A 12345-nucleotide genomic window follows, 5' to 3' on the forward strand; every position below is an offset into this window, starting at 1 on the left:
AAAGGAATATAGCACATCATGATCCAAAGGAGATCTCCCTACCACTGCAGCACTTAACAGTAGTAGTTCGTAGTAAGAGCAAGTGCAGAACACCCTACCATTACAACTATCCTAAGGTAGAACAATGCCACTTTTGGGTTGTAACTAAATGCGCATGATATATTTGGAATTGTAAAAAACATTGAAAGTTTCATAGGGTACCAAACCTCTTCCAAGGGTAATCAGCACACAGAGAGGGGCAGAATTTAGCAGAGACACACAAATGATCCGTACTTTGGAAAATAAGATCTGAGACTAGACAGTGGGAGGCCCACTGAAGAGAGTGCTAGAGGGTACCCAAGAAGAACTGTCAAGGAAGCAGTAAGGGGCCAATAGAATATTTAACAGAGGAGAATTAAAAGGCATTTGGCAAAGAAATAAAAAATATGAATGAAGATTTGGTTTTAGCCACACTCTTACTAGCTAACGACTCACCTCTGTGAATCCAACACTACTTCTAAAAGGCATGTTTACATGGCCAACAATTACTTTTAAATGTAATTGTCACACTTTTGAATACATAAATGCTTTCATACGCAGCACAGCATTCAAGGGGAGGAGTGCCTGGAGAATTACACACAAAACCTGTATCACTTCAGAGCAATCCCTCTCGCAAAAAGCCACAATTCCATTAACTTTTCACACATTTTCAAGACACGCATAATCCCTTGAAGTGAAATGTGAATTTCATCCATGCCCACCAGGACTGACTGATGGGAGGGTTTATCACACACAGTCAACTGCTGACAGCCACACCACTGGCTACTCAAAAAGATGTGCCAGAGTCTGCCACTGAGGTACTCTTGTACAAAACACTGCCAGTATTCTCTACTTGTTGTGCAGTAGCTGGCATCTGCTAATCAGTATTTGCCCTTAAGGACTCTAAAAAGGTATCTAATGAAACAGACATGTGCTCTATTTCATCTGTGATTCCAGAGTAAATGTGTCCATTCTGGTTCATTAAAAGGAAACCACAACTTCTTGAAAAAATACTAATTCTAGCTCAAGGAGTTTGAATCCATGTACGCAAATTAATACTGACAGATTTTTCCACATGAAGTCCTAGGAAAAAACTGCTGAACTGCCTGCCCCAAGCCCCCAGCAAAACCCCCACCATCTTCAGAGGAAAGTGTTGCTAATCTTGGAAAGAAATCCCCAAGACAGAAAACCAAACTGCAGTGCAGTTTTCAATGCCAGCTATCATCTATGTAATTTTTGTTCACTCCTCTGACAGCTCTTTCACAGAGGCAAAAAGCCTTTGTTTGTGGGAAAATATATTTGAATTTCCATTCTCTTTAGCTGAGCTTTGGTTTTTGTTTATTTGAACAAAACTGAGTACTGCAAATACAATGAATGAAATGCAAACTGGGAGTTTAATTATCCTCTCTTGTAAGGTCATGCAACTTGCTAAAAAAATCCTACTGGATTTCTAAAGGCTCGGAAAGACATGAGTTTGGTCATACTTTTAATTATGGCAAGTAAAATAATTCTCAGTTTGTATGACATTCTACTTTATTCCCACAGTCAAATGTGACTTTGAAAACTCAGTCAAATGACATTACTCAAAAGCCTATAAATGGGGAAGAAAAAAATTGGGAGTCCTGAATTATTGTCTCTTCTCACTACTGCAAGTGTTTTTTCCCCCTCACCTGATAAGTGAACTTATAATTTCCTATAAAGACTGGGCTACCCAAACCTCATACAATGAAAAAATACACACTGAATTTTGAAAAGTAAAGTAAGCTCTTAGTTTAACAAAAAAAAAAAGAAAAAATCTGATGTATTTAAAAATAAAGCAAACAAATCCTGTATGTTTCTGATTACTAGGCTCTGTTACCAGAAAGAGAAATAATGCCTCACAACCAACACACCTGGGGGCCAAATTTACCCACAAAGCCAGACATGAACAAGATGCAATGCTGAACCAAGCACTGATGTTATTTTGGTACCTTTTGCAAGGTCCGACCCTTGATGAGGTGTAAGCTTCATGTTATATGACATGGAATATATGATTAACAGCAGAGCAAAACACACACTACTGTAAAAGGGTGAGCAGTGACACCCCCGGAACAAGACTCATCACCTCAGTACCTACCTACACTAACATTCTGATATTTTAAAGGAAGAAACTTACCTCACTCCCCAGTCTCTAAGTAGGCTCCTTTATTTACCTCCTTTCACGTGAGTCTCTTTGTTTACTAAGGCGACTAAGCAGCCTGTAGTCTAACCCCAGAAAGACCTTACCATCCAGGCCAGGCAGAACAGTACTCCTCATGGCCAGCACCAAACCAAGTGGCGATCCAAAGAGGAAGAAATCAGACACCTCGAATTCAAATCGGCCCAGGTTTACTTCTGACAGACTGGAATTCACAGGCGGAAAGTCTGGACCATCTTTCAACACGCTTGAGTGGATGCTAGGCAAAGAAAATGCAGATTCAACAATAATAAATGGGCATCCAGAGAAAAATTCCATTCCCAAAACAGGCTGCTTATAAAGATCTAGCACCTGTATCTAGATCCAAGCAATAAACCTCCAACTGTAGATAGATATTGCAGTATAGCAGCCACTTATCATCATTTCCAGTGCACGATTCAGTAAATTTACCACCTGCAATATGCAAGGGTTTTCTACATTCATTCTACAGAATACTTAATGGTAAGTTACTCATGGACTCGACTGAAGTTTACCTCCCCTCCTTTTCAGCAGTACAGATATATGTAAACTTATTCTGAAACTTCTACAAATTCTAACCTACTCAAGTTGTATAAGGACAATTAATATTAAAAGGTTACAGTCATTTAGTATACAATATAGGTACCTGAAAAGCATTGTTTTAACCCATTGCCTGAACTCTGAACTAGAATTTCACTACTTTTCAGCTGTTTATTGCAAGTTAAAATTAATTATGTTTATAGACATCTTTAAATCTCTTAAGTGATTTAAACACTTTCATTTACTTTCTATGCCATACATGCATCAGGTGAATACAGATCACCTATTCCTCACTGACAGAGAAAAGATTTGTCCCTCATTTAGTTTTGCTGGAGATGAAATAACTCTATTCAGAAGCAGAAAAATAGCATATACACCTGCTGTCCAGTTACGAGACAGAGCAGAACATGCCTCCACCACATGCAAAGCCTGACTGAGAGATGCTGACCACACTGACTTCAGCCAGTGCTCTAACTGAAGCCCTTATGAATTATCTGCACACTACACTCTGCATCAGTGGCCAAGTATGAATCAGAATCCAGACATCCTGAAGATTGGTCCCAAGACACCAGGCTCAATCTAGGATCCTATCTGATCCTGTATAACCTGATGTTACTAACTGAAACCACAAAACCCAAAACACAAAACCCTGTTATCTTTGACTTTTAATTATCCTGTGATCCCCCAAGTCTGAAGTGCTTTACACACACCTACAGAAACACAAAAATAGTACCCCTATGCAAGAACCTAAAAGTGACTGACCAAAAAAATCTTCAGGTGTTGAGTCATGTACAAGCAAAACCCAACCATTCTGCCTCAGACAGAAGAGACTGCAACATACCGATATGCCGAAAACCCAGTGGTTTGAAAATAAAAGCAGAATAGTCAACAAAAGCAAAGTGCATTCAGTCAAAGCAAGAAAATAAAATTACCTTAACTGCTACTAACAGAACTGCCACACTTGATAGAAAGCACAGTACTAAGTCTCCACTATGCTTAACTGTAGCAGAACTGAAACTTCCAACACAAAATAGGACTTCTCCCTTTGCATCACTCTCAAGGAAATAAGATGATGCATAGAGGAAAAAACCAAAGAACTCTGAGAAGTAAAAAAATCAAATAGCTTAGTACAGGAAAAAACAATGAGACAAAGGGAATGCTTATGTTCCCATCAAAGCTGTGTTTTAAACATTACTTAGGATCCAGGAAAGCTAATTAAGTTAGATTTCCTCCCCCAGCCTCCTCCTCATTTAAACTAAATATCTAGGCAAGTTTTTTGTTTGCTTTAAGGCTAATTCAAATAGCTCATAGACCATTGGGAATACCTAAAGGAAATATCTCACTCTTTACAGAATAATAGAAAGCTTATAAGTGAAGTCAGAGGGATCTTTGGAAAGAAAAACACAACAGAAAATTATAATTATAAAGCATTCATCTGTCTTGATTTCTGTGGGTTGCATTGAAGAAATGGAAGTGCTTGCATTCATTTCTTTCATTCTTGCATTCATTCAACATTCAGTTGTGACAGTTTTGCATATTCAAAACTCTCACAAGTGAAAAAAGATTAAATAAAAATCTCCCCATGTGTAAGTTCATACCAGACCCACTATATCTGTGATTTCCTATGAGGGGCATACAGGGATTTTAAGGAAACCTCCAGAAACAACACAAACAATAAAAATGATTCTGTTGCTCTGGTGCTTCCAGGCTCCATTCAATGACAAGCCTGTTTCTTTTACTCAGTCATCAAACCCAAGTTACCTAGACAGGAAAGCATGATGCTGGGTTATAGGATCACAGTCATAGGTGGATGAATCACTCTGTTTCCGAGGCAATGGCTGCCTTGGCTTCTCATCCTCCATGATTCCCGAGATGTCAATATTGCTTTTGCTCAGGCGTTTGCTGCCACCCAGACTGGAGTCCTCTGCTAAGAGGGGATTATCCTTCAGAGAATGAACAGAGCAAAAGGAAGATTTAGACAGTGACCAAAATACAACAGAGCTCATATGAAATGGCTCCATTTATAAAGTTGGCCTCACTGTATCCAAGAAAGGGTTGAATGGGTTAGTCTCTGCAGCAGAATATAAGGAAAGAGTTGAAGACTAAATTTCCTTGTTAAGAGTAGGATTCAAAGTTGTTTTTTCCCTTGTTGCATACAACTCTCCCCCTACTCCTTTATATTTTCTCCCCCACTGCTCACTACACCTGTATTCTCAGACGCAGCATTATGCCAGGTATTACACTGCTGAGGTGTCATTGGAACACTCTTCACAATTTGTAACAGCAAGTGAAAACAGACTTTATCATGCTTAGTACTTTCAAGCAATTTGCAAAGACTGTAAAATCCAACTAGACAACACAGAGAATGTGAGAAAGAGTGCAAGGTTTAACAGATGAGGACCAAGGCAAGAGACTTGGCCACAGTCACACATACAGACCACGGAAAACATGCTAATTGAATCTATTTCTCTGAATCTATAGAAAGAACAAGTTCATAGGTCATGTATTTCCCGTAACCTCACGCAGTACTGGAGCACATTAGCAGCCCTGTGCACATGGGGTGAGATTTCATGTCAAGAAGAGATGTTGAACAACCTAATCTGCTCTCCACAATCATGCTGTGAGTTGCATAAAAATGTAAGAAGCAAGCACCATATGATATATGAGATGAACCTCCCCACACTGTTCCATCTGTATAGTCTTTCATCCAAGAGGACCTCCTGGCTTCTGCGACAAGTGAATAATTAATCTTATTCCCAAGAACAGGGAACCTAGGAACTATAGTTAGTGCCAATTCTGGAGCTGTTCATGTGATAGTCTCCTGAAGACTGATTTGGGAACAAATTCATCTTACACATTCACACATTACTGCCATTCGATAGCAAAACTGTAAGACCAGGAAAGTCAAAGGAACTATACTCCCTCAAGCGTGATCTACACTCTCAGTTTCACCAGTAGCCCTCGCACCATCAACCCCACCACAGGACTGGGATTCAGGAAGACCATTTTCCATTTAGTTTGCTTCCAATGCACTATTGTCAGTGCCACTGCTATCAAAGGCTGGCTGCTGAGAACCCAGAGCCATGTTACTAACAGTGAGTCATTCTCCTTCCTTCCTGGAAACATTTAGAAGATGTCTCTTTACTAGAGAGTACTCACATATTCTCAACATAGCTCTCGTACACACACAGCTCTCAAATGAACCAAGCTGGATTGTATCACTGAGGCCATTTTTGAGGGGAAATGAACAAAAGACTCAAGAGATGAAACAATTTGGCCAGGGTCACAAAACCAGCAAAGAACAGCGTGTGGGCACCTCATTCAGTGTCAACTCTAATACAGCACCCCCTTTTCCATATCCACTTGAGTCTAAGTACGTAAGATTAGCTGAACTTCAATTTTCTTTCTGAAGTGTTGAACACAATACTGAAGCTTTCATGTTAGCATTACTTTTTAAAAAATGTACTTTCACTATTAAAAAGTCTTTCCTGGATTGCAGCTAGAACTAATCCCCTCTTCCTTCCAAATGTAGCACTCCTATAGACACTGTTATGCTCAGTGGTCTATTCACAAATCCTCAGGGAACCTGCATTCCTTACCAGGAAGAAGGCTTTCACCAGTCATTAAAGTTTATTCTTGAACACATGTTAATGCTAGACTACCCCCAGACAGTAGCATAAGGAATTCCAGACCTTCTGTGAACAAATTAAAACCAAATGTATAGAAAGAATGATAAAAGAACCTGGCAAAACCAGGAACCTGCCAGAGATTACAGAGAAGATATGTTTGCACCTACAGCTAGGGATACAATAAAGGGCACTTGGTAACCCTACTTTAAAGATTTACAGATAAAGCGTTCACTAATGATTTCTGTATATCATAAAATTGAAGCTGCAGACTTAAATTTCAGACAGCAATTTTGTGATATATGAGAAAATCCAACACTAGCATGGCAATTTACCAAATCCTTAAATTTTTTCTGGTTTATATGGAGCCGATTTCCTCCAGGGAATGAATCTATAGGGGTTCAGCTGGGTGTACTTTCACCTGGATGCTGCTGATGCTTCCTCTCCTGCTATTGTTCCGACTCTCATCAGCTGTATTAGAATTGTAGCAGATGGCATCAAAGCCCAAAATTCCTCCAATGCAGTCACCAATGAGGCACACCTGAGGAAACAAAAAGGTTTTTTTGGGACATGTAGCAAGTATTTTAGAAGACTCAAAAAGCATCACAGCACTGCAGAGGAGCTGCTGTCTTCACAGCCCTGTTGCTGTTTTTTTTACACCGGGGTTCCTATTGCAGCTGAAAACATGTAGCCACTTTCCCCCAGTTCCTTTTATCTCCAGACATACACTGTATGCCAAGAGTTTCTGACCCAGGGACTATTTTGATCTGCTGGGAGTGGCTGCTTGCAGCCAGATCCCAGCTTGAAAAGTCCAGCTCACTACACAACCAGTCTCACAAAGACTTCAAGCCACTTACATTTCCTTCAGAGTCATACAGGGAAGAGAATCTCAAACAGATGAAAACCAGACTGGTACTCCCCTGTCAGGACAAGGGAATGGAACTTTTAAATGCGGTATTAAGCAGAGATTCACTCTTGCTTCACAGTTAACATAGAAGCTGCCTTCAAAGTATGGACCTGAGAGTTAAAATACATGGAGTAGTAAAATTAGGAATTCAACAGAGTAATTTTACAGCACACTAGAATCTACCTCACAAGCCAATTCCACTGAACACCTCCCCATCCTGAACAAGATGATTCCTTCTCCCTGTTCCCATGCCAGTGTCTGAGGATAAGTAATAGCTGTATTACTTTTCTCCTTGATAACAACCCCCATGGTTAAAGGTTCCAGCAACCCCCTCTCTCCTATTCTCAAACTGAAACAAATGCCTAGTCTACTGTTCCCAAGTCCAATAACAGAAGACATCACCTCTTCTTACAAACCTTAACTTGCTTCTAGCCTTAATTCAGCTTGGCTACAACACTAAACTACAATTTTTGGATGACAGGATGCTGTGCATGATTTCTTCAAAGTGATGCATGTTAGGAAAAATGAGTGCTTCAAGATGCACTTAGGGAAAAACCTCAAAATTCTCTTACTGCATCTCCACATATTGTGCTTTCTTAATTGAGTACATTTCTTGGGATAAAATCATTAAAAAAAAAAAATATCAAAATACATTAAGGTAACATCTCTCCTAAGACAATTCTGGTTCTAAAGTTGTATACAATTCAATAGCATGCTGATTTACTCTCAGATTTTCAGATAACCGCATATCTGTGGTTTCAGATAACTGCATAACAACATCCACAAAGAACTGAAAATTATATGATACAAGTAATCTTAATAAAATTAACAGCATATTTTGTGCAGGATTAATAGTATATCCTTCAATATACCATTCCATTTCTAATCCTTATTATTATTGGCATTAAGGTAATGGAGTTAACTTGTTCCAGATACATTACAAAACCAGAAAGGCAATCTCTTATCTAATGAACTTGCAATATAAATGGTCAGAAGAGACCAAAATATGAAAGGAAAGATTTACACGGGGGGTGTGTGTGTGTGTGTGTGTGTGTGTGTGTGTGTGTGTCAGGTTATATGGCATGTATTTTGAAAGTACAGGACTTAATCAGAGGCAGAGTTGAGATTTGCAATGACCAAAGCAAAGCACTATAGACAGCACAGCAAATTCACTTCCATTTTAACAATGCTGGTAATTGTTGATGGTGAAAATTCTGTGGAACATACATGGGTCATGCAGACTTTTCCATTTAAAATATTTACATGGTTTGTAAAACACACCAAGTAGACTGTTTTGTAACTTCTTTACTGTCATTTGTTTTATTACTACTGTGGTGGAGGGAAAAAAAGAAATAGTAATAGCTAAATATTGGATTCCTTGTGCTCTTAGTCAGAGATGTCCCAACTAGCTGATAGCTATAGCAGGTGTATGAGAAACTCTGTAACAGATTATCATTTGTCTTGGGCTGGCATGCTTGTTCACTGCTTAGCACATCACACCTAACTGCACAACTAAGGCTCTCACACATTTACCAGAATTCATAGCAATACTTGGTAACAGCTTAGGGAGCAAACTAACTGTGGGAGAAGGTATAGCACCTTCTATCAACTGAGTAAGTCCAGGTTAGATACTGCATGGGATTCCAGAAGTGTCTTTCTCATGCTGGACACTGAGAAGGCATTTTGCATAGATCATCCTATGCTAACATTCATTCATCATGTTTTGCAGTGTTGTCCCACACTCATAACTCAAAGACTTCCACACAATGGCTTAAAACAGCCCAGCCTTGTTCTGAAGCAATTTTACTTTGATGTGAGAGAAAACAGTCCTACCTGTCCATTAAAACCAGCCCCATCTGTAGATTTGAGAAATTCATTGTAAACTTGATTGGCTCTACTGATCACCATGGCAACTGCGTCCTGGTATTGAGGGGATGAAACAGCCAGCAATGGCAAGGCAGCCAGTGGGATGTGGTCTTCACTGCTGCTGAGACAGCTCTCATCATAGCTGTAGGGATTTAGGCTGGAGAAGGACAGGCTCTCATCAGGAAAAATGCAAGAGGCAGCACACAGCATTTGAGAATGAACATGTTGCTTATCAACAGAAATGGGTTGGGCTATTGCAGTTCACAAAGAGTGAATACAGGAAGAATCATTTTCTCACAGAATTCAACTGCTTAAAAAAAAAAATCAAGGAGTTACTGCTTTATGTGAATGAGATCATGCTAGAAGGCATTTCTGTAGTTAAGAATACTTGGTGCACTTTTTCTCACATACAAGCAGACATAATTTAGAAGAGCAAAGGGATTATTCCATTTCAGCTTTTTTTTTTTCCCCCATATAACAACTTACAACATCAAAGATCAGGATCCAATCATCACAATGGAATATTGCTTCCTAGAACACAAGTGTAATAGATTTATTTTTCAAAAGCATATAAAAACATTTTTCTCAATGTCTTATCTTTTCAAAAAGATGGAACAAAGCTGCACATAAATCATATGTATGTTTGTATATCATACGTATATGTTTGCATAGTAACACTTTGCAAAAGTGGTGGCTAGACTGAAAATGCAGGCTTAAATTTGATAGGTTGTAAACTTTATTTCAGTGTACCCTGCAAGTTTCCAGGTAAATCTGCCAGTTGTGTTTTGACTGATTTTTATTGATGAGTGGACAAAACAATTCACAGAGAGCCAAAGATGCAAGGCACTTTAGTGTGTGCCTGAGTCTCTTACAGTAAGTTGACTGTCCTTTAGAAATTAAAGGAAAATCAGCTTATCAAAAAAGTATTCAGCTTATCAAAGGTTTATCCAAAGGTGCAGGCAGGCAACTTCAATGCTATTTTGCACTCCCTTGCTTTGGGAACTTGGTGAGCTATCACAATATTAAAAAGCAAGCTGCCTGAAACAGAATTAGTCTATGTGTTTTCCAAAACCTGCATCCTTGAGGCTATCACCAGGGTAACGGAAGAACAGAAGACTTGCAATGCTCATGTATGGAAGTTGGTCTGTGTTCACGTCCTGAGCCTCACTGACCATTTCCACATTTGCCTCTTGCTGAAGCACTCCAGTGATTTGGCATTTTTCATCCAAAGTAGTGTAACAACTTCTATGTCCTGGAGCTCAGGTGCTCTGCCAAACCATGTCAATGTACCAATAAACGCAGCTTCATTTTGCCAGCTGATCAGATCACCCAAGTGCACAGAGATGTAGTTATGAATACTAACTCTCAAAAATGAAAAATGAACCTTAAAAAACTACATAAAAAGGCCTCAATTACTATAACAACTGGCAGATAACACCTCAGAAAGGGAAAGGGAGAAACACAAAAGGAAAAAACTTAAGTGAATGCATATGTTTTCACAATAAAGTAAAAGGCAAACAATATTCACAACAACACAAAACAGAGTCAGTGGGGAAAAAACCCAAGCTAACAGCTATTGATTTTTTGTGGGTAAACGAATATAGATCAAAATGAGGAATTATTGTCTAGACAATTCATCACAGTTAACTGGCTTAGAAATGAGAGCTTGGATTTTTCAATTCCAATGTATTTAATATATTTTATTGTAAAGGTTGCAACCACACAGACATCTGTTGTTACTGTAGACACAACACAAAAGGAAGAAAGCTCCAGACCACTGAAAGACTGTATGGAAGAGATGAAGTTGCTTATATTAAGGGGACATACTAAGGAGTAGTGCTGAAGCTAATAGGTAAAATACCAGTGCTGGAGCTGAGAAGCCTGTCTTATCTTGATGTACGGGCAGGACACTGAGGGAGGCCCTTCCCAAAGCACAAGCTTGGAAACACCCACACTTGAAAGGCTGGAGATGGAAAGGGAAATCAGAAGGAAGGAGCTGAAATCACCGAGTGTAAGAGTCTGACACTGACAGATAAAGTCACCCGTTTTAGAACCTAACACGCCCCTGAGAAAAGGTGGCAAACGACCAAGCTGCAATGCAGAACTGGTCATCCGTGCTGGGTAAGAATAAACCTGGCTCCCAGGGAAGAAGTGATCGATGGGACAGTGGCACCTGCCAGCAGGGATAACTGAGATCGCACCATGGAGATGGGGAGAAGGGGCTATTGAACCCATGGGGGAGGAGGCAGGAAAGGAGGAACAAGGGAATAAAAGCATATTCTGAATGCAGAAAGTACCTGGCTAGATGCAGATCAAGACAAAACACGGCTCTCTCCTCAAAACTTGCTCAGGCCAGAAGTCCCTGACCATGGCAGAGGTGAGAAGAAAAAGCAGAGGGGAGACCAACCCCTATGGTAGTACTTATTTGGATTAACTGTCATACAACTGTTTTTGACGTTACGGTTTAGCTACCTGCACTCCACGCTGACAGTCCCAAGAACCTGCTATTGCTGTTTCTGAATGCCAGAATATGCATTTACCACTTCCACTTTCAGGATAAAAGGTAAACAAGGAATAGAAAATACACAGATCATAATGACTGAACATCTCCATACTCTTTCTAATTAAATTATGAAAGTATTTTAAAAATTGATTAGGAAAATGCAACCCCAAGAACTTCCACTGCAGGACCCACCACTGCATAAGCAGCAGGCAAGGGGCTGAGCATTCCAAAACTCATCCAATAACACTTTCATCTAATTTGGTTATTCATATGCTTCCTTTCCTATTTCAGTGCTAGCTTCCTAAACGTAACTTTTGTTTTGGCCTTTTTTTCCTTCTCTCTCTTGCTCTCTCCTCACCCCAGTTTGCAATTACTGTTTTCCTGTTTGGCTAATACTGTAATTTAGGAGCTCTCCTCTGAGGTGTGAATCAATGTATGCTCATCAAACCAGATTAAGACTATATGAAAGCTATAAACAGCCTAACAGTTGATCCACTATGGCATATTTTCTCCCTGAAACGGAAGGAGATGGCTCCCACGTCATCCGGCTGGAAAAAGAATGTGCCTCAGTTTTAACCCTCTTCTGTCCTTAGCCACAAAGACAGAGAAGTGTGAAGGGAAATCAGTCAAGCATTATAAATTCACACAGGTTGCATAAACAGTGTCTTTCTGATTGATATGAGAGATACAG

At 39.6% G+C, this 12345-nt stretch overlaps 1 protein-coding gene across 6 annotated transcripts in view; it reads right to left on the reverse strand.

Moving 5' to 3' along the window:
• Window positions 1-12345, reverse strand: part of PITPNM3 (PITPNM family member 3) — a 61011-nt gene that overhangs the window by 19110 nt on the left and 29556 nt on the right. For 4 of the 6 annotated variants that reach the window (XM_061469870.1, XM_061469871.1, XM_061469872.1 and 1 more), the window contains 4 exons: window positions 9119-9308; window positions 6800-6919; window positions 4514-4695; window positions 2284-2453 (listed from right to left, as the gene is read on the reverse strand). In XM_061469870.1, the coding sequence (XP_061325854.1) occupies window positions 2284-2453; window positions 4514-4695; window positions 6800-6919; window positions 9119-9308 (662 nt within the window). Of the gene's footprint in view, window positions 1-2283; window positions 2454-4513; window positions 4696-6799; window positions 6920-9118; window positions 9309-9637; window positions 9683-12345 lie in introns of all 6 variants that reach the window. The other 2 variants (XM_061469874.1, XM_061469875.1) reach the window with 2 other exon arrangements.

The sequence above is a fragment of the Pezoporus flaviventris genome, unplaced genomic scaffold (genome assembly GCF_033815535.1).
Source record: "Pezoporus flaviventris isolate CSIRO_AGI_PZ_B2104156 unplaced genomic scaffold, CSIRO_AGI_Pfla_v1 ptg000063l, whole genome shotgun sequence".
NCBI lineage: Eukaryota > Metazoa > Chordata > Aves > Psittaciformes > Psittacidae > Pezoporus > Pezoporus flaviventris.